The sequence below is a fragment of the Dendrobates tinctorius genome, unplaced genomic scaffold (assembly GCF_039654945.1).
Source record: "Dendrobates tinctorius isolate UK_male_01 unplaced genomic scaffold, ASM3965494v1 ptg000120l, whole genome shotgun sequence".
NCBI lineage: Eukaryota > Metazoa > Chordata > Amphibia > Anura > Dendrobatidae > Dendrobates > Dendrobates tinctorius.
The window spans coordinates 45,784,630-45,807,450 of NW_027361788.1; the positions used below are offsets into that span (position 1 = coordinate 45,784,630).

Genomic DNA, 22,821 nt, shown 5'->3' on the forward strand with positions numbered 1-22,821 from the left:
TGACAAAACGATCCTAAGCAGTGCTAATTTTTCACCATCCTAATCCCCTTTTATCTGGTTGAGATATTAGTCACAGTATATAGAGGTGTAGATTTGCTATAAATTCCATCTGAGGGTGCTACCGATTCGGTAAAAAGAGTCAATACGCATAAAGCAGCTGAGAGATTTTCCATAGTAAATAACATCTATTATCTGTACATTTATAAAATTCTGGTTAATGGTTACTTAAAGGTGCAAACAACCCCTCCATATATAAATCCTACCAGGCCCAGTAACCACTGCTCCTCGGCAAGCCTTTAGCTAAGCCAACGCTCAACACAATGAAGGTCTTCTGTCTAGTCTTCCTCACTTTCTTTGTGGCCAGTGATGCCAAGGTCTTCAGCAAATGTGATCTGGCCAAGGTCCTGAAGAATGCCGGTCTTGATGGATACTATGGCTACAGTCTTGCCAACTGTATGTATAAACCCACTTCATCTTTCCTACCTCTGTCTATGTAGTGATGTTAATTGTAGGTCTCTAGGATAACCATTTAGAAAGCATCAAGCTAGTATATGCAACAGAGACAGCCAAAGATCAGATTGGCATCATAGAAAGAGTGAAAGATAAGGATGGCACCATAGAAACAGCCAAAGATCAGGATGGCACCATACAAAGAGTGAAAGATCAGGATGGCACCATAGAGACAGCCAAAGATGAGGTTGGCAGCATAGAAAGCGTCAAAGATCAGGATGGCACCATAGAGACAGCCAAAGATGAGGTTGGCACCATAGAAAGAGAAAAATATCCGGATGGCACCATAAAGACAGCCAAAGATCAGGTTGGCACCATAGAATGAATCAAAGATCAGGATGGCACCATAGAGACAGCCAAAGATCAGGTTGGAACCATAGAAAGAATCAAAGATCAGGATGACACCATAGAGACAGCCAAAGATCAGGTTGGAACCATAGAAAGAATCAAAGATCAGGATGGCACCATAGAGACAGCCAAAGATCAGGTTTGAACCATAAAAAGAATCAAAGATCAGGCTCGCACCATAGAGACAGCCAAATATCAGGTAGGCATCAAAGAAAAAGTCAAAGATCAGGATGGCACCATAGAGACAGCCAAAGATCAGGATGACACCATAGAAAGAGTAAAACATCAGGATGGCACCATAAAGACAGCCAAAGATCAGGTTGGAACCGTAGAAAGAATCAAAGATCAGGATGGCACCATAGAGATAGCCAAAGATCCGGTTGACACCATAAAGACTTCCAAAAGACAGCCAAAGACTAGGTTGGCACAATAGAGACAGCGAAAGACCAGGATGGCACCATAGAGGTAGGCCATAGTTTAGGTTGGCACCAAAGAGGCTGTCTAAGGTTCAGGCTGGAACCATAGAAACAACTGAAAACATGATTGGCACATAGAGACAACTAAAACTTAGATTGGCACAATAGAGACTGATAAATTTAAACATAACAGTATAGAGACAGCCAAAGATCATGTTAGCACTATAGAGGCAGCCAAAGCTCTAGTTGCCATCAAAGAGTCTGCTCAAAGCTCAAGTTGGCCCTATAGAAACAACTGAGGCTTAGGTTGGCATCATAGCTATCTCTCAAAATACAGGTTTGCACTCTAGAGACAGCTGAAGTTTTGGTGGACACGGTAGCAGCAGCCTAAACTCATGCTGGCAACATTGCGACAGCCTAAGCTCAGCATGGCACCATGGACAGGGTCCAATACTCAAGTTATCACAATAGAGGTAGGTGAAATTCAGGTTAGCTAACAAGTCAGCCTATAGATCAGGTGGGTACAACAGAGACACCCAAAATGCAATGCTCAATGTCAGTCAAAGGTCTACTCAACATTAAAGAGACATCTCAAAGCTAAGGGTAGCACTACAGAGAATGCTGAAACTCAGGTTGACACTTTTTAGACAGCTGACGCTCAGGTTGGCATTATAGAAACAGTCAAAGCTCAGATTGAAACAATTACTTTTGCCACTGTAGACATTGTGGTTTTCCAGATTGCAGCAGTCTCTCTTCTTTCCTACAAGGGGTTGGAAGGAGAGGACTTAAAATTTGCCAGCTCCAAAAGCACACACTATGGGACTGCTATCGGGCTCTTGGAAGAAATGGCCCAACCATGTTGGGTTAATGACTTATTTTAATAGACGGTATGATTCAGTCTGTGTCCTATTTTGGTAGCTAGCAAAAATTAGGAGATGGGGCAAGCAAGCATAAAATCCTTGAGTACCCAGTGCCACTGGGAGTGGGACCAGACGGAGACCCCAGCAAATCCAATTCTGCATGAGGAACCAGGTTCTGGGTCTCACCACACTTATCTCCTTCAAAAGAGGGGAGGGAGGCCATATTATGATATGAAGCAATATAAACAGGATGGCTCCTTTTGATGGGAAAGACCATGTGGTCTTCAACATGGCTATCCTGTATTTGACCACAATAGGTCTACAAAGGAAGCCGTGCTGGAAACCTCCACCTGTTGATGAGAGCAACATTTTGTCAGAACTTTGATGCACATGTATTTATCATTATTGCTTCTTTTTTATTTGTTTTTTTAATTAATTTTCTTTTTAAAGGGATGTGCATGGCTTACTATGAAAGCCGCTATACCACCAACGCATTGAACGACAATGGCGGGAGCCGGGACTATGGCATCTTCCAGATCAATAGCTACTGGTGGTGTAATGATGGAAAGACATCTGGAGCTGTTTCTGCATGTAGCATCAGCTGTACTAGTGAGTAAAAACTAACACTAATAAAAAGGTTTCCATAATTGTTTCTAGCATGCTGAATATCTGAAAGGGCATGTCATGGGGTCCTTCTCTGGTATCACACAATCAACAGAGCAAGCGAAGAGTGAACAATTCCAAGACCTTTATTCAGGCAAAAATACGAAAAGATCCATATTCAGTCCACCACACAAAGGATAAGATAGTCCAGAATAAGAATGCAGTCCAGTATCAGGATAAAATGTCCAGGGAAACGAGATTCCAAAACTCTAGCACCAGAGGATAAAATGGGTCCTTCTCTCCCTGAAGTGCTGTCTGAACACGATCCTGTCCACAACGGAACTGACCTGTCCAGCTGCTGTTCTTCCCCCCACCCCCTTCCTTGTCCAGGGGTAGTCAAACAAGTTGGGGCCGGTTTCCAGGCCTCCCAGAGGAGAACAAATGGCCTTAGGGATTAATGCACTACAGGGGGTCATCAAGAGACAGATACAGTGAGGCTGTAGACTTACAATGTAATAAGAAAAACACTATGAAAATGACTGAAATAGAAAAATAGGAATATACAAAAAATGATATCCACATAGCATATCACACCATCACAACCTCTCCCCCCCCATAATAAGTGAGCACGCCATGAGGTCTACACAGACCTCTGGCCTGCTCACTTTAGTCCACATTGCTCAGTTATTTATAATTCCTTGTACAGTGGCAGGGGTAGGTCGGCCTGGGGAGCCTATGGTTCTTCTTGTCGAGACAGTCCATCGGTGTTCTGGTGTTGGCTTCCCCGCTTGTATTGGATGGAGAAGCTGTAGGGTTGTAAGGACAAGCTTCACCACAGCAATCTTCCATTGTCCCCTGATACGCGATTCAGCCATGTGAGGGGGTTGTGGTCTGTAACAATCGTAAAGTCTCTGCCATACAAGTATGGCTGCAATTTTTTTAGCGCCCATACGATGGCAAGGCACTCCTTTTCAATAGTGGCATAGGCAACGTCCCGATCCAGTAGTTTCCGACTGGCAAAAGCAACAGGATGTTCTTCTCTGGCGGCGTTCACTTGGCTAAGTACTGCCCCAATCCCAAAGGTGGATGCATCTGTCTGCATGAGGAACCTGTGTTTATAATCCGGGGCAGCCAAGACAGGAGCAGTGACGAGGGCAGTCTTTAATGCTGAAAAGGCAATCCTCTCATGCCGTCGTCCACGTCACGTTCCTAGGCATGTTCTTGCGGGTCAGGTCGGTTAGGGGCTTGGCCAAGGTGCTGAAGTTAGAAACAAATTTGCGATAGTAACCAGCAGTTCCTAAAAATGCAAGTACCTGCTGTTTAGTCTGGGGTCTACACCAGTTGCTAATGGCTTCCACCTTGGCAGGCTCAGGCCTTAGTGTTCCACCCCCTACTCTATGCCCGAGGTACTGCACCTCAGCCATCCCTATTTGGCACTTATCAGGGCGAATGGTCAGTCCTGCAGTAAGGATACAGTCCAGCACTATGCCCAAGTGTTTAAGATGTTCCTCCCAGGTTGTGCTAAAAATGGCGATGTTGTCTAAGTAAGCACAGGCAAAGTCCTGACATTAGTAACATAGTAACATAGTTATTAAGGTTGAAGGGAGACTTTAAGTCCATCTAGTTCGACCCATATCCTATCCTAACTTGCCCTAACATGTTGATCCAGAGGAAGGCAAAAAAAACCCATGTGGCAACAGTAAGCTTCACATTGGGGAAAAAAATTCCTTCCCGACTCTACATACGGCAATCAGACTAGCTCCCTGGATCAACACAATATTAAGGAAACTAGTGTATATACCCTGTAATATTATACTTTCCAAGAAAGGCATCCAGTCCCTTCTTAATTTTTAGTAGGGAATCACTCATTACAACATCATATGGCAGAGAGTTCCATAGTCTCACTGCTCTTACAGTAAAGAATCCGCGTCTGTGAGTATGCTTAAACCTTCTTTCCTCCAGACGTAGAGGATGCCCCCTTGTCCCCGTCACAGGTCTAAGAGTAAAAAGATCATTAGAAAGGTCTTGGTATTGTCCCCGCATATATTTATACATTGTAATAAGATCACCCCTAAGCCTTCGATTCTCCAAACTAAATACCGTAACCCCAAGTGTAATAACCTGTCTTGGTATTGCAGACCCCCTAGTTCCCTAATAACCTTGGTCGCTCTTCTCTGCACCGGCTCCAGTTCAGCTATGTCTTTCTTATACACCGGATACCAGAACTGTACACAGTATTCTAAGTGTGGTCGCACTAATGACTTATGTAGAGGTAAAATTATGTTCTCCTCATGAGCATCTATGCCTCTTTTAATGCATCCCATTATTTTATTTGCCTTTGCAGCAGCTGCCAGACACTGGCCGCTAAATGTGAGTTTGTCGTCCACCCATACACCCAGGTCTTTTTCAGTGACTGTTTTGCCCAGTGTTTTACAATTAAGCACATAATTATACATCTTGTTCGTTGTACCCAAGTGCATGACCTTACATTTATCCCCATTAAAGCTCATTTGCCATTTATCAGCCCAAGCTTCTAGTTTACATAAATCCTCCTGTAATATAAAATTGTCCTCCTCTGTATTGATTACCGTGCAGAGTTTAGTGTCATCTGCATTGTTGTAACAGTCGATCCACCAGTCTCTGGAAAGTAGCGGGGGCAGTTTTCATCCCAAAGGGCATTCCCAGGAACTCATAAAGCCCAAATGGAGTAATGAAGGCTGAGCACTCCCGAGCGTCCTCCGTTAGGGGTATCTGCCAGTACCCCTTGCTCAAGTCTAACGTGGTCACAAATTGGGCACTGGCCAGACGATCCAATAGATCATCAATCCTGGGCATGGGATAAGCATCACTCTTGGTGGCATCATTTAGTCGTCTGTAATCAACGCAGAATCGTGTTGTAACATCCTTCTTGGGGACCAGGACGACAGGAGAGGCCCAAGAACTGTGAGATGGCTGAATAACTCCCAGTTGTTTCATCTCCTCCAGTTCGTTCTTTATCATGCCTTGAACAGCCTCTGGGACCCGGTAGGCAGCCTGCTGGATGGGGCGTTGTCCGGGGGTTTCCACATGGTGGCTGGTGAGAGTAGTCTTCCCCGGCTTTGAGGAGAAAGCAGCATCCCTCGGCCTTAGTACGGCGACAATATCGTCCTTTTGTATATCCGATAAATGGGAGCCCAGGGGCACTTGTTCCAGTGATCCTCCCGCTTGGGCAACCTGGAGGAGATCTGGGAGATACTCGTCGGCGGCGGTAACACTAGGGGGGTGGCAGACAGCTAGAACAGGCAGAGATCGGTCGTGGTAGTCTTTCAGCATGTTAATGTGGACGGTTTTCTGTCATCGACCACTAGAGTCCAGGGCAATAACATAGTTAGTGTCATTAATTTTCTTGACAACCTGATAAGGGCCTTCCCACACTGCTTGAAGCTTGTTGGCAGGGGAAGCAGTAATCATGAGCACTTGCTGTCCTTCCATAAATTCCCGGTTCCTGGCATTATGGTCATACCAGGTTTTTTGTCTGGACTGGGCCATTCGCTGATGTTCTTTAGCGAAGGTAGCTAGCTGGGCGAGACGGTCTCTGAACTCTAGAACATAGGGAACGATGGGCATTCCGGTATCTGAGATGTCTCCCTCCAAATGTTCTTTCAGAAGAGTGAGAGGCCCACGGACCTTCCGGATAAACAGTAGTTCGAAGGGAGAGAACCCTGTGGACTCTTGGGGAACCTCCCGATAGGCGAAGAGGAGATGTGGCAGGTACTTTTCCCAGTCTTTTTCAATGTCAACAAAAGCCCTCAGCATATTTTTAGGGTTCCATTAAAGCATTCACATAGTCCGTTGGTCTTGCGGGTGGTATGGGGTGGTGCGAATGGCTCGAACACCACAGGTATGCCATAGGGACTGGACCAGATCTGACATGAACTGAGTGCCTTGATCCGACAATATTTCACTAGGAAACCCTACCCGGGTAAAGATGGTAACAAGGGCCTCGGCTACCTTTACTGCTGTAATACTGGACAGGGCAACAACTTCAGGATACCTAGTGGCATAATCCACCACGGTCAGGATATATTTTTTCTCCGACCTGCTGGGGTGGGCCAGAGGACCTATGATGTCGACGGCTACACGTTGAAATGATTCCTCAATTATGGGCAGGGATTGCAGGGGTACCTTATGTCGAGCTCCTGGATGCCGCATTCGCTGGCACACATCGCAGGTGCGGCAATAATGGGCTACCGACTGCGAGACGCCCGGCCAGTAAAAACTTTGGGTGAGTCTCTTTTCAGTCCTTTTTCTCCCTTGATGCCCAGCCAAGGGGATGTCATGGGCCAGTTGAAGTAGCTGTGCCCTGTACTTCTGAGGGACAATGAGTTGCCTGGTTGTTGCATCAGGGTTGCCCTGGTCACTGCCCTTTGTTACACGATAATACAGTCCGTTTTCTCGAGTGAAGCCATCCCCATTATCTCCCATGTGCCCAGTTTCTGCCTTTCGTCTAAGGGCTGCTAAGGTAGTGTCACCCTCTATTTCTCTCCTAAACTCCTCTCTGTCCCAAGACTCTCCCAATGTAGTAGCAGCGAAAGTATTGCTTACCGACACTGATGCGGTTCGTGGTGGTTGCTCCCCGGTGGGGTCCGGATGACGTAGTGCTTGAACGGCCTGTAGTCGGGTGACTGCTCCCACAAATTGGCACTGTAACTCCCCAATGTCATTCCCAAGGAGGATATCTGCAGGAAGTCCTCCCATAACTCCAATCCAACACAGTTTTTCTCCACAACCATAATCCAAACGCACAGAAGCTCGCTGTATATATTTGCGGTCACCCCCCGCCAGGACAATGGGAATTCCCGGACCCTGGTAAATTGCCTCGGGTCGAACCACACGGGGGTCAGCGATAGTCAAGAATGCCCCCGTGTCTCTAAATCCTGACACTTTGTATCCATCAATAAAGACATCCTGCAGGTGGCGTTGCCATTGCTCTGAGTAGCTAAAGGACAGAGGCCGGAGACCGTACACTCCAGGAGGGGTATCTATGGTGCCGTGGTCCACTCTGGTGGGGGTGGTGGTAGCTCTTCCTCAGGTGTGGTGGAGTGTAGAAGATGCACTGGATGAGGTGGGGCTGCGTGGGGCTCCCTCCGAATCCTGGAGGGACAGCCAGACTGCAAATGTCCAGGTTGCCCTCATCCATAACACCTCCTCTCTGTGATACCCCCAGGTCGTGGTCGGAACTGTTGGGGCCTAGGATTGTGAGGCGTGATTGTCACCGGCTTGCGACTAGGTGGAAGGGCAGATATAATTGGAGGGGGACGGGGCGCAGGAGCAGGCCGTGGTTCACTGTCCAGAAGCCTCCTCCATTGCGGCCGGATAGTAAGGGCTTCATCAGCCAGGGCTGCAGCTCTATCCACGGTACACGGCGTGCACTCCCGGACCCATTCCCGTACCTCTGCAGGGTACTTGGCAAGAAATTGTTCTATAAGGAACGCCTGTATAACATCTTCCACAGTAAAGGCGTTTTCTGCTTCCAGCCATCTCCGACATGCCTCGGACATCTTATATGCATACATCCTAAACGATCCCCCCGTGGTGCATGGGAGGTCTCAGAACTTGACCCTATATGAGTCTGGGGTGATAGCATGGTAATCCAGGATAGTCCGCTTTACAATGTTATAATCCCGGTTCCGCAGTGCATCAATGGTTCGGTAAGCCTCCGCCATGCTTCCGTTCAGGAGCCCCACTAACAAACGCATCCAGCTAGAGTGGGGCACCTCCATCACAGCACACTGCTGCTCAAAGTCTTTGAGGAACCCCTCCACATCTCCAGAAGCCTCATCAAATGGCTTAAACTCTGTCCGGGTAATCCGTACAGGCTCCCGGATTGTTGGGGTTACACTCCACATTGCGTTACTCCCTTTTTCAAGCTCCATTGCTTCCTGTCTCCGCTGTGCCCGGCGGGCAGCCTCCTCCTTGTACTCCTGAGAGACGCCGGGGCCCAGAACCGCCATCTCTTCTTCGTACCACACCAACCACTGGCTTTTCTGGAAGGGGATCCCTGTCTCCAGCGCTCGTCCTTCAGACATCTGGGAGGAGGTGGCCGGGCTAGCGCCCACCAGTAGATCGATTAAAGCCTCTTTAGTCAGTCCCTGGTAGTTCAGGCCCAGGTCTCTGGCTCTCTCCTGTAAACTGCATACAGTCCAATTTCTGTACTCACTCTGTGGGTGGTTCTCCATTGGGTTATGCTCTGTTGATCCCACCGCTGCCACCAGTTGTCATGGGGTCCTTCTCTGGTATCACACAATCAACAGAGCAAGCGAAGAGTGAACAATTCCAAGACCTTTATTCAGGCAAAAATACGAAAAGGTCCATATTCAGTCCACCACACAAAGGATAAGATAGTCCAGAATAAGAATGCAGTCCAGTATCAAGATAAAATGTCCAGGGAAACGAGATTCCAAAACTCTAGCACCAGAGGATAAAATGGGTCCTTCTCTCTCTGAAGTGCTGTCTGAACACGATCCTGTCCACAACGGAACTGACCTGTCCAGCTGCTGTTCTTCCCCCCACCCCCTTCCTTGTCCAGGGGTAGTCAAACAAGTTGGGGCCGGTTTCCAGGCCTCCCAGAGGAGAACAAAGGGCCTTAGGGATTAATGCACTACAGGGGGTCATCAAGAGACAGATACAGTGAGGCTGTAGACTTACAATGTAATAAGAAAAACACTATGAAAATGACTGAAATAGAAAAATAGGAATATACAAAAAATGATATCCACATAGCATATCACACCATCACAGGGCACCATTCCTAAAATATATATATACAATTTCTTTCATTTTCTTATTAAAGAAAATAAATGAAAATAATTTATCAATAAACAACTAACAACAAAGTCCCCCATAAAGAGGATTTTTCTTACAATCTTAAAAACCTCTGTAAAACAAGAACTGAACGACATGCAGATTATACTTTATCTTTTAAAATAACAACTTCTAACGTGATTTTCTTAAAGGTTTGATGAATGATGACATCAGTGATGACATTACATGTGCCAAGAGAGTTGTCAGAGATCCAAATGGCATGGGAGCCTGGTAAGTAACTTTTTAAGTAACTTTTTTCTGAAAATTAACCTTAAAGGGGTTGTCCAGGTTTAAAAAGGATGTGCCTCGTTTACAAAAACAGCTCTACTTTTATCTAGGGAATGAGTATGATATTGTAGCTTATCCCATTCACTCAAATAATGCTAATTAGAAAAACTAGACAAAGCTCCGAGACACTATTTATAGAAGAATATTTGTGGAGATTTTTTTGTTACTTAATAAGAAGCAATTGTTCTATGAATATTTTTTTCACATTCAGTCAAATTTTCTTGTTATTTGAAAAAAGTTAGTTCAGGGTTAATATAAGACCATCACATCGCCATACACAGCATAATATTTGTTTTAATTCTTTACAGGGTGGCCTGGAACAGCTACTGCAAAAACAAGGATGTGAGCAGCTTTGTCAGTGGATGTGCTTTGTAAGGGAAAGATGAAGACCCCATGGCGGTGCCTTAAAAAAAATACGCAGGTTCTTTTAAAATATGATCAAATTGTATTTAAAAGTAACTGGGGAATAAAGATTTTGAAGGGAGTATATATGTTTCCTCTTATTTTTCTCACTATCTTCTTGGCCAATAATAACAAGGTCCTTACCAAAGTTAGGGTGGCCAAAGTCCTGAAAATTCTGGTCTTGATAGAAACTATGGTTGCAGCCTGTCCAACGTTTTGCATAACAATAATGATAATTAAGGATAATTTTTATTTCTATAGCATCAACATATTCTGCAACACTTTACCATTCAGAGAGTACTTGTACAAACAAAATAAGACATTACAGGGCAACACATAAGTCAAAACATTGTTAAGGGCTGGCAGAACGCACCCAATAATAAAGATGGTAATAGGATTTGAGGTGCATCCGCAGCCCAGGGTCCACCGTACAGAGGTGATAACCTGCAGCTAAGCAATGAAGCGAGATATAAAGTATGAGAAAGCCGGACACCGGCGGGTAACCCCTGACCCGGCGCTTGCAGAGGCGGACTCTGTTACTCCACGGAGTCCACACCAGCCGGCGTGTAAGCGAGACCTGTTAACATCACAGGTCACTGCTATATGTAGCACCACTCAGAGCAAATGCAATGTTTACCCTGGTGATAACCACCAACCAGCCTAACAACTGTGCTGGTAAGCGCACGCAACAGAGCGCGGCGCTGCTCTGGCAGACACAGCGGTAGCATCGGTACGTAGGGCCTGTACTGGTCGACGCCCCAAGGTGCTAGAGAACGGCGAGAGACTAGACTGCGGCGCTAAGCAGTGCTAGAACTATAGCGCTACTCTGATCCCTGAACCCTAACTCATACGTATCAGAGGAAGCAAAATCTTAATGAGTCAGTCACCAGTCTCATACATCTGTCATCTCACACACACTAAACGTTATAGCATCAGAGTCTATCATAGCGCATGGCGGGGTCGCCATGCGAACATTTTATAGCCGCATCCTTCCAGGACCCCCCTGATGGTCCAATCCGAGTTGGAGAAGGACCTGAACATGTGACCTCTGATCTCCAATGAGAGATCGTCCCACGGGCATGCTCAGTGGACCAAAAGGAGGACTTAGTCCCTGGAGTCGTTCGCTGCTGACCAGCATGCGTTGCTATAGCTGAACCAGAAGTGGCAGCAGCAACCAAACCCACAATGCTGGTGTGAGCAGAGCGCTGGGATTGACGAGTCTGCTGAGCAGGCTCTACTGCAGCTGGAGAGGAATGGGAGACCGCCGAAGGCAAAGCTCAGGATTCTTGCTGAGCAGCGACAGTGACCCGACGCCTAACATTTCCCCCCCTCCTCTCAGACTCGCTATGCTCAAATGCCACAATAAGGAGTGGAGCGTGGATGTTCTCCACTGGCTGCCAGGTGCGAGCCTCTGGACCATGATCCTTTTAATCCACCAAATAAAACTTTTAGCCCCGCCTCACCTTGCATCCCACAATGGCATTGACCTCAAACTCGTCCAAAGGCAGGTCTGATGTCCTGGCAGATGACTTGGAGAACCGGGACATGTGAACAGGCTTAAGGAGAGACACGTGGAAGGTGTCGGAGAAAGCCAAGTGTGGTGGAAGGGCCAGGCGGTAGACCACTGGATTGATCTGCTCAAGGACCTTGAAGGGGCCAAGGTAACGTGGCGCAAACTTAGTGGACTCGACCCACAGCCTGATATTACGGGCAGAGAGCCACACTAAGTCGCAAGGGCCAAATGTCAGAGCGGGAAGCGGGACGCCGATGCGTGTCGGCGGACGCCCTCATTCTCTCCTTAGAGGCCCGGATGGCATCTTGAGTGCGGTCCCAAATGTATTGAGCCTCCACTTCCCAGTCTGCCACCCTGGAATCAGTGGACGACACTGGCATCGGGAAAGGGACGCGCGGATGCTGAACGTAGTTAAGGAGGAACGGGGTCTGACCGGTGGAATCGGTTACAGCGTTGTTCAGGGCAAATTCTGCCCACGGTAGTAAGGATGCCCAGTCATCCTGCCTGGCTGAGACAAAATGTCTCAGGTATGTGACCAGGGTTTGGTTAGCTCTCTGAACCAACCCGTTCGTCTTGGGGTAATAGGCAGAAGACAAATATAGCTCAATACTGAGCAGAGTGCAGAGCTCCCTCCAAAACCGGGACGCGAACTGGGGACCCCGGGTCACTAACTATGTTGTGTGGCATACCGTGCAAGCGAAACACATGTTTTATGAACAACGCCGCCAGACCTTGGGCAGAAGGCAGCCGCGAGAGTGGCACCAAGTGCACCATTTTCGAAAAATGATCGGTGACCACCCAGATGACAGTGCTGCCACTGGACTTGGGCAGGCCGACCACGAAATCTATGCTGACCATCTCCCAAGGTCTGTCTGCCACCAGTAGGGGGTAAAGTAGTTCGGCCGGTCTCTGCCTAGAATACCTGTTCTGGGCGCAGGAGACGCATGCCCGAATGTACTCTCCCACGTCCCGAGCCATATGCGGCCATCAATATGTCCTTGCCAGGAGTTCCGTGGTCCGCTTCATCCCAAAGTGACTGCCCACCCTAGACGCGTGAGCCCACGAAAGGACCTCTGGCCGCAGGTGGGGACGGACAAAAGTCTTGCCCGGCGGCACTGACTCGAGAGCGACCGGAACCACGGTCCGCAGACTCTCGGAGGGGACAATTAGCCGAGGCCCAGCATCCTCCTCCTCCGCTGACACCACGGAGCAAGAGAGGGCATCAGCCCGGACGTTCTTCTCACCGGACAGAAAGTGCAGGGTGAAACGGAAATGGGAGAAGAAAAGTGACTATCTGGCCTGGCGAGAGTTCAGGCGCTGGGCCATTTGCAAGTACACCAGATTTTTATGGCCGGTGTACACCTGAAAGGGGAACTGAGCTCCCTCCAGAAGATGTCTCCACTCAGAGAAGGCCAACTTCATTGCCAGCAGCTCCCTGTCCCCGATGGAGTAGTTTCTGGAGAAGGAGAAGCAGGGATGCTTCCGACCTTGAGCATCCTTCTGAAAAAGGACTGCTCCAGCACCGACTGACGAGACATCTACCTCTAGGATGAAGGGTTTATCCACATCGGAACGGTGGAGGATAGGAGCGCCAGCAAAGTGGATCTTGATGACGGAGAAGGCCTCGGAGACTTGTTCCGACCATACCTTGGGATTGTGTTATGAATAAGTCACCGGAGGGGAAAAAAAACAAAATACAAGCTAAGTCCAGAAAACCGGAGAGGTTGGTAGCTAGCGGATTGCAGATCCCTGATCCTATTCACAGCAACTAACAGTAGCCGTGGGGTGTTCCTACGGTGGTCCTAGACAACTCGTTCACAGCCAGAGAACTAAATAAACCTAAAGAAAGAAAGGGGAAATCTAAACTGCCCCAGAGCAGACCCCAAAGCAATAGACAGCCCCCAACATGTATTGACGGTGAAAACAGATGAAAACACAAACACAGGCAGAAAGATAGGCTGAGCAAACAATGGGGCCCTCACTAACTAGATAGGACAGGAAAGAAAAGCAACTGTCTGCAATCACGCAAAAACCCTGCCAAAAATAATGTCCAACACGTCTGATAGAAAAGGCCCTGAAGTCACTAGACTTCAAAATCACTATATCAGCACTCAGGTATATTCTGAAAACAGAGCAAAGAGATCAACTGATCAGAGACAAAAATGGAGTTCAGCCAGTCCCAACCAGGGCTGGCTGAACACAAACACTAAGTAAACCAGACAAAATCTCATGGAACAATAGCAGAGCAGAAACTTAGCTTTAGTAGACAGGACTAAACTGGAGGCCAGAGCTCAGAGCAGAGAGGATCACCAGCAACCCAGCAGGACGTCAGTGGCCTTATATCCACTCAGAGATTCCGGATGTCCAATCACACTCCACCTGTTCAGATGACAGGTTTTTCCCATCCAAATCAATTTCACTACCTCCTTTCACCAGCAGAGGGAGTTCATCGGACATCAAAGGTGAAGGAGAAAATGAGCTCATAACAGTACCTCCCCCTTGAGGAGGGGTCACCGAACCCTCATCCATGCCACCAGGGCGATCAGGATGGGCCCGATGAAAAGCACGAACCAATCTTTCGGTATGAATATCGGATGCAGAGACCCAAGAATTATCCTCCTGGCCATAACCGTTCCACTTAACCAAATACTGGAGTCTCTGTCTAGCCAGACGAGAATCCAGTATCTTCTCAACCTCATATTCCACATTACTTTCAACCAATACAGGGTCAGGAGGTCCCACCACAGGAACTACTGGCTCAACAAACCTCTTTAACAGAGACTTATGAAACACGTTATGGATCCTGAATGTAACAGAAAGAGCCAATCGAAAAGAGACCGGATTAAGAATCTCCAAAATCTTGTAAGGTCCAATAAATCTAGGTTTAAACTTTGGAGAAGCCACCTTCATAGAGATATTCTTTGATGACAACCAAACCATATCACCCACCTTAAACCGGGGACCAATGGTCCTATGCCGGTTGGAAAACCGCTGGGCCTTTTCCTGGGAGAGAGACAACATATCCACCACTTGGTCCCAGATCTGGTGCATTCTCTCCACCACAGTGTCAACACCTGGGCAGGCAGAAGACTCCACCTGCCCTGAAGAGAGTCGAGGATGAAACCCAAAGTTACAAAAAAAAGGTGACATCAAAGTGGCAGAACTAGCTCTATTATTTAAAGCAAATTCGGCCAAGGGCAAAAATGAAACCCAATCATCCTGATCAGCAGAAATAAAACATCTCAAATAAGACTCCAAAGTCTGGTTTGTTCTCTCCGTCTGCCCATTGGTCTGAGGGTGAAACGCAGAGGATAAGGACAACTGAATTCCCAGCTTGAAACAAAAAGTCCTCCAAAATCTAGAAACAAACTGAACTCCTCTGTCAGACACAATGTTCTCAGGAATCCCATGCAAGCGAACCACCTGTTGCAAAAACAAGGGCACCAACTCTGAGGAAGATGGCAACTTAGGGAGTGGTACAAGATGGACCATCTTAGAGAATCTATCACAAATCACCCAAATAACGGTCATTCTCTGAGAGACAGGCATATCAGAAATAAAATCCATTGAAATATGGGTCTATGGCCTCCTGGGCACTGGCAAAGGCATCAACAACCCACTAGAGCGAGAACAAGGTTTAGACCGGGAGCAAGTCCCACAGGACTGCACAAAATTCCTGACATCACGAGACAAGGTGGGCCACCAAAAAGACCGACTCACCAAATCTCTAGTACAAAAAATACCTGGATGACCAGCCAATGCGGAGCAATGAACTTCAGACATTACTCTCTTCCTCCACTGGTCAGGAACATACAATTTTCCAATGGAACAACGCTCAGGTTTGTCCTCCTGAAACTCTTCCAGAGCACGTCTCAAATCGGGCGAGATGGCAGAAAGAACTACCCCCTCACCTAAGATGGTAGCAGGCTTGTCACAATAGGAGAATCAGCAAAGAAACTCCTAGAGAGGACGTCTGCCTTGACATTCTTAGTGCCCGGAAGAAAAGAGACCACAAAATCAGAACGTGTGAAAAACAAGGTTTGGCAATACCAGAAAAATTAGCTATAAATTTACGATAAAAATTAGCAAAACCCAAAAACTTCTGGAGGGCCTTCAAAGAAGTGGGCTGAACCCAATCATAAATGGCCTGTACCTTGGCCGGGTCCATTTCAATAGTTGACGGAGACAAAATAAATCCCAAAAATGAAATCCTCTGTACACCAAAAAGGCATTTCGATCCCTTAACATACAGGGAATTCTCCCTCAAAATCCAGAACACAGTCCGAACATGTTCCACATGAGAGTCCCAATCCCTGGAAAAGATCAAAATATCATCCAGATAGATGATCAAAGATTTATCCACAAAGTCCCGGAAAATATCATTCATGAAGCACTGGAAGACAGAAGGGGCATTAGTGAGCCCAAAAGGCATCACCAGGTACTCAAAATGTCCCTCCGGAGTATTAAACGCCGTCTTCCATTCATCCCCATGCTTAATGCGAATAAGATTATACGCCCCCCTGAGGTCAAGCTTGGTAAACCAGCAAGCACCTTTAACTCTGGAGAATAGATCAGAAATCAGGGGTAACGGATACTGATATTTAACAGTAATTTCGTTGAGGGAACGATAGTCAATACAAGGCCTTAGGCTGAGTTCAGACGTGGCGTTTTTTTCGCGTTTCCGCGGCGGTTTTAGCCTCGCGATTTTGCAGCGAAAATGCGAAAAATAAGCATCCTATGCATTCCTATGGGATTCCGCAATGCTGTGCTAATGCTGCGGTTTTTACCGCGGCGGAATCGCTTCACGGTAAAAAACGCAGCATGCTCATTAATTTTGCGGAATCGCGGCGATCCCGCACCCATAGGAATGCATTGTTCCGCTTACTTCCCGCATGTGGCTGTGCACACCATGCGGAAAGTAAGCAGAACATTTGCGGATGGTACCCACGGTCCGGAGGAAAGGAGACTGTCCTCCGGGCTTTGGGTACCATATCCCTGTAAAAAATAGAATTTAAAATAAAAAAAATTGTTATTCTCACCTTCCGATGTCCCGCACAGCCTTCCTGCTTCTCTTCACGCTCTCGTTCCCAGTAATCCTTTGCGAAAATGCCCGTGATGGCGTCCGTTCTTGCGGGATCGCGAAGTCTCGCGGTCATTCGCGCGACCTCATCGCGAATTACCGCGAGACATCGCGATCCCGCGAGAACTGACGTCATCATGGGCATTTTCGCAAAGGATTACTGGGAACGGCTGCGCGGGACGTCGGAAGGTAAGAATAACACCATTTTTTTTTTTTTTGCACTTTATCTTTTACTACTGATGCTGCATAGGCAGCCTCAGTAGTAAAAAGTTGGTCACACTTGTCAAACACTACGTTTGACGAGTGTGACCAACCTGTCAATCAGTTCTCCAAGCGATGCTACAGATCGCTTGGAAAACGCTAGCATTTTGCAAGCTAAATACGCTTGCAAAATGCTAGTTTTCCGCGGGAATTTAAAATGCGATTTTCCCGCGGAATGGAATTCCGGAATTCTCGCGATAATTTCCGCGAGCGTTCCGGTACGTGTGCACTTAGCCTTAATGAACCATCTTTCTTGGCCACGAAAAAAAACCAGCACCCAAGGGTGAAGAGGATGGTCTAATATGACCCTTCTCCAACGACTCCTTAATATAAGATCGCATAGCCTCATGCTCGGGTACAGATAAATTGAAAAGTCAACCCTTGGGAAATTTACACCCGGGGCTCAACTCAATTGCACAGTCATAACTCCTATGAGGAGGCAAAGACGCAGACTTATTCTCACTAAATACATCATAAAAATCAGCCAAATAGTCAGGAACATCCTGCGACTGGGGAGAGGTGGAGAAAACAGGAGCATCACCAAGAGCACACTGACAACCCCAACTCACCACAGACACAGATTTCCAATGCAAAACTGGATTATAGATTTGCAACCAGGGAAATCCCAGAACAATGGTATCATGCAAATTATGCAACACCAAAAATCTGCAATTTTCTTGATGGTCTGGGGCGACCCGCATTACCACCTGGGTCCAAAACTGAGGTTTATTCTTCGCCAAAGGAGTAGCATCAATACCCCTCAAAGGGATAGGCATCCACAGAGGTGTCATAGGAAACCCACAACGTTTAGCAAAATCCAAGTCCATCAGGTTCAGAGCCGCTCCCGAATCCACAAAAGCCTTAGCGGAAAATGTGGACAGGGAGCAGATCAGAGTAATTGCCAGAAGAAACTTATGCTGCAAAATGGTTCTCTCGCTTAGGGCAGACAGAAATCATATGAGAGGCATCTCCACAGAAAAAACACAGCTTATTACGCCTTCTGAACTCCTCACGTTGCGCCCTAGACAAAACTCTATCACATTGCATAGGTTCAGACATTTGTTCAACAGGTGGCAACATTTCTCGTGTACTCTTACGTTCACGTAAACGCTGATCAACCTGAATGACCAATGACATAGAATCATCAAGACCAGAGGGAACAGGAAATCCCACCATAGTATCTTTTACGGTTTCTGACAAACCCTTCCTAAAGAGAGCTGCCAAGGCACCATCATTCCAGGTAGTAAGGACCGCCCATTTTCGGAATTTTTGACAGTATAACTCTGCAGAATCCTGACCCTGGCTCAATGCCAACAGGGCTTTCTCAGCTTGATCAATAGCATTAGGTTCATCATACAACAACCCCAAGGCTTGAAAAAATGCATCCACATTAGTTAGAATAGGATCATCAGGTGTCAAAGAAAACGCCCAATCCTGGGGATTGCCGCGCAGCAAAGAGATGACAATTTTAACCTGCTGCGCAGAGCTCCCCGATGAGTTAGGCTTCAAGGGAAGAAATAATTTACAATTATTCTTAAAATTCAAAAATTTAGACCGATCCCCAAAAAACACATCAGGAGTAGGAATCTTTGGTTCAGCAGCATGTGAATGAGCAAGATAGGTGGAAATTCCCCGCACTTCAGCAGCCAGCTGCTCCACACGATCAGACAATTTCTTAATCTCCGTTAAGAAAATTCCTCCTACGACCCCAGAGAAAAAGAGGAAAAAATATACATAAAAAAAAAATTCTGACACTTTTTTTTTTTACAATTCTTTCCTGCTATTGAGTACCCTAGAATCTGCGGAATGGCTGGTGATTTTGTTATGAATGAGTCACCGGAGAAGAAAAAAACAAAAATACAAGCTGAGTCCAGAAAACCAGAGAGGTTGGTAGCTAGCGGATTGCAGACCCCTGATCCTATTCACAACAACTAACAGTAGCCGTGGAGTGTTCCTACGGTGGTCCTAGACACCTCATTCACAGCCAGAGAACTAAATAAACCTAAAGAAAGAAAGGGGAAATCTAAACTGCCCCAGAGCAGACCCCAAAGCAATAGACAGCCCCCAACATGTATTGACGGTGAAAACAGATGAAAACACAAACACAGGCAGAAAGATAGGCTGAGCAAACGATGGGGCCCTCACTAACTAGATAGGACAGGAAAGAAAAGCAACTGTCTGCAATCACGCAAAACCCTGCCAAAAATAATGTCCAACACGTCTGATAGAAAAGGCCCTGAAGTCACTAGACTTCAAAATCACTATATCAGCACTCAGGTATATTCTGAAAACAGAGCAAAGAGATCAACTGATCAGAGACAAAAATGGAGTTCAGCCAGTCCCAACCAGGGCTGGCTGAACACAAACACTAAGTAAACCAGACAAAATCTCATGGAACAATAGCAGAGCAGAAACTTAGCTTTAGTAGACAGGACTAAACTGGAGGCCAGAGCTCAGAGCAGAGAGGATCACCAGCAACCCAGCAGGACGTCGGTGGCCTTATATCCACTCAGAGATTCCAGATGTCCAATCACACTCCACCTGTTCAGATGACAGGTTTTTCCCATCCTAATCAATTTCACTACCTCCTTTCACCATCAGAGGGAGTTCATCGGACATCAAAGGTGAAGGAGAAAATGAGCTCATAACAGGATTGGCTCCCTTTTTGGTGAGGGTGACCAAGGGAGCCACCAAGGTGGAGAAGTGTGGAATGAACTGGCGGTAGTAATTAACGTACCCCAAAAAGTGCTGCACCACCTTAAGGGAGTGGGGTTCTTGCCAGTCTATTACCGCCTGCAATTTGGCAGGATCCATAGCCAAACCCTGGGCCGAGATGACTTAGCCCAGGAACGGCAAGGTCTCCTGCTCAAACTGACACTTCTCCAACTTGGCGTAGAGAGAGTTCGCTCGCAGGCGGTCGAAGACCTTGCAAACGTCTCTTCGGTGGGAGGCCAAATCTGAAGAAAAGATAAGAATGTCATCCAGATAGACCACCACTGAGGTGGAGAGCATGTCCCGGAAGACATCATTCACAAAGTCTTTGAAGATGGCTGGGGCATTACAGAGGCCGAAGGGCATGACCAAATACTCATACTGGCCATCCTGGTGTTAAAGGCCGTCTTCCATTCGTCCGCTTCGCGAATACGTATCAGGTTGTAAGCCCCCCCGTAGATCTAGCTTGGAGAAGATCCTCGTCCCACGCAACCTGTCGAACAACTCAGATATCAGGGGCAGAGGGTATTTGTCCTTAACGGTTATAGCATTAAGACCCCTGTAATCGATACAAGGACGCAGCTCTCCACTCTACTTCTGCACAAAGAAGAATCCCGCCCCCGCTGGTGACACCCACTTCCTAACAAACCTTCTTGCCAGGTTCTCTCTGATATATTGTGACATGGCCTCCATCTCCGGGAGAGACAGGGGATACACGCGACCTCGAGGAGGCTCCGCACCTGGCAACAGGTCTATAGGACAGTCGTAGGGGCGATGGGGCAGAAGGGTCTCTGCCGCCTTTTTAGAGAATACGTCCGCGTACTGTTGGTAATGCCTTGGGAGCGCGGAAAGATCCGCGGGGACCTCGGTAGAGGCTACCTGAATGCACTCCCTCACGCATCTACCCTCGCAGGACTTGCTCCAGCCATGTATTCTCCCCGAGGACCACTCTATGTGAGGAGAGTGGCAATGTAACCAGGGAACTCCTAGGAGAACCTGATCGATGCCCTCGGGCATAATGAGGAGAGACAAGCTCTCGTGGTGGGACGGCAACAGCGATAGCCTAAGGGGAGCAGTCTTGTGTGTAATTTGGGAGGGCAGAGTCGAGCCATTCACCACCCTGAGGGTAACGGGGTGAGGTAGTAGCACCAAAGGAACTGCGTGCCGTTGGGCGAAGGCAGAAGACATAAAATTGCCCCCCACCCCGGAGTCCAGGCAGACTTCTACCTCCAGGGTGGACGCTCCACTCTCTAACGTCCCTTTAAAGGACAGCTTGGAGTCTCTAGTAGGCCTCCTCCAATTACCAATAGACGCGGGCGTTTCCCGACCACTGTGGGCACCTGTTGGCCAGGTGACCAGGCTGTCGACACTGGAAACAGAGGGTGGAAGTACGCACCGAGCGGGACTTGGAGCCCGTGTGAGACACCTCCATGGTCTCAGGAGGCATGATCCCCTGATCAGGAGGTTCCAGGGGTTTAGAAAAGATGGGAGCCAACTTAATCCTCGATCTGGACTGGGAGCGCACATGACGAGCTCCGTGAAACGGAGATCTATGCGGGTGGAGACGGTAATGAGCTCCTCCAGATTAACGGGGACCTCCCTGGTAGCCAGAGCATCCTTGACGTTCTCCGCCAAACCCCTCCAGAACACCGGTATGAGCACCTTGTTAAGCCATTCCAGTTCGGAAGCCAGTGTCCGGAACCAGACGGCGTAATGGCTGACCGAAAACGAACCGTGTCAGTGCTAACAACAGCAGCGTGGTGTCATGCGTGACCCATGGCCCCAGAAAAACCTGTTTCAGGGAGACCAGGAACTGGGAGGCACTCTGTACCACGGGGTCACCATGCTCCCACAGTGGGGTGGCCCATTCCAGAGCCTTGACCAACAGGAGGGAGATGATGAATCCCACCTTAGCCCTTTCTGAGGGGAATCGTGTGGCCAATAGCTCAAGCTGGATAGCTCCTGCAGGAGGCGCTGTCACCCGAGAACTTGTCTGGCAGTTGGAGACGGGACAAAGTCGGGGCAGGTATGGACGTGGAGGTGCGGGAGACAGCTTCTGCAGCTGCCTGAACAGCGACCGCAGTGACATCTGAAGCTGAGGCTGACCGCTCGAGAGCTGACAACCTGCCCTCCAGCTGCTGGACATATCTCTGCAGACGCTGCTCGTCCGTCATTGCTAGCCAGACCCTGGCGCTATGATAATGTTAAGGGCTGGCGGAACACACCCAATAATAAAGATGGTAATAGGATTTGAGGTGCGTTCGCAGCCCGGGGTCCACCGTGCAGAGGTGATAACCTGCAGCTAAGCAATGAGGAGAGATATAAAGTATGAGAAAGCCAGACACCGGCGGGTAACCCCTGACCCGATGCTTGCAGAGATGGACTCTGTTACTCCACGGAGTGCACACCATCCGGCGTGTAAGCGAGACCTGTTAACGTCACAGGTCACTGCTATATGTAGCACCACTCAGAGCGAATGCAATGTCTGCCCTGGTGATAACCACCAACCAGCCTAACAACTGTGCTGGTGAGCGCACGCAACAGAGCGCGGCGCTGCTCTGGCAGACACAGCGGTAGCCTCGGTACGTAAGGCCTGTACTGGCGAATGCCCCAAGGCGCTAGAGAACGGTGAGAGACTAGACTGCGGCGCTAAGCAGTGCTAGAACTATGGTGCTACTCTGATCCCTGAACCCTAACTTATATGTATCAGAGGAGGGGGAATCTTAATCAGTCACCAGTCTCATACATCCGTCATCTCACACACACTAAACGTTGTAGCATCAGAGTATATCATAGCGCATGGAGGGGCCGCCATGCGAACCTTTTATAGCCGCGTCCTTCCAGGACATCCTGATGGCCCAATCCAAGCTGGAGAAGGACCTGAACATGTGACCTCTGATCTCCAATGAGAGATCGTCCCACGGGCATGCTCAGTGGACCAAAAGGAGGACTTAGTCCCTGGAGTCGTTCGCTGCTGACCAGCAT

General features: G+C 47.9%; 1 protein-coding gene across 1 annotated transcript; it reads left to right on the forward strand.

The window, feature by feature from the left end:
* The first annotated feature begins 320 nt into the window (after window positions 1–320).
* On the forward strand, window positions 321–10,243 carry LOC141046791 (lysozyme C-1-like). The gene is made up of 4 exons (XM_073541417.1): window positions 321–453; window positions 2,585–2,743; window positions 9,733–9,811; window positions 10,177–10,243. Exons 1-4 carry the CDS (start codon window positions 321–323, stop codon window positions 10,241–10,243), a joined length of 438 nt encoding a protein of 145 aa, XP_073397518.1.
* The last annotated feature ends 12,578 nt before the right edge of the window (window positions 10,244–22,821 follow it).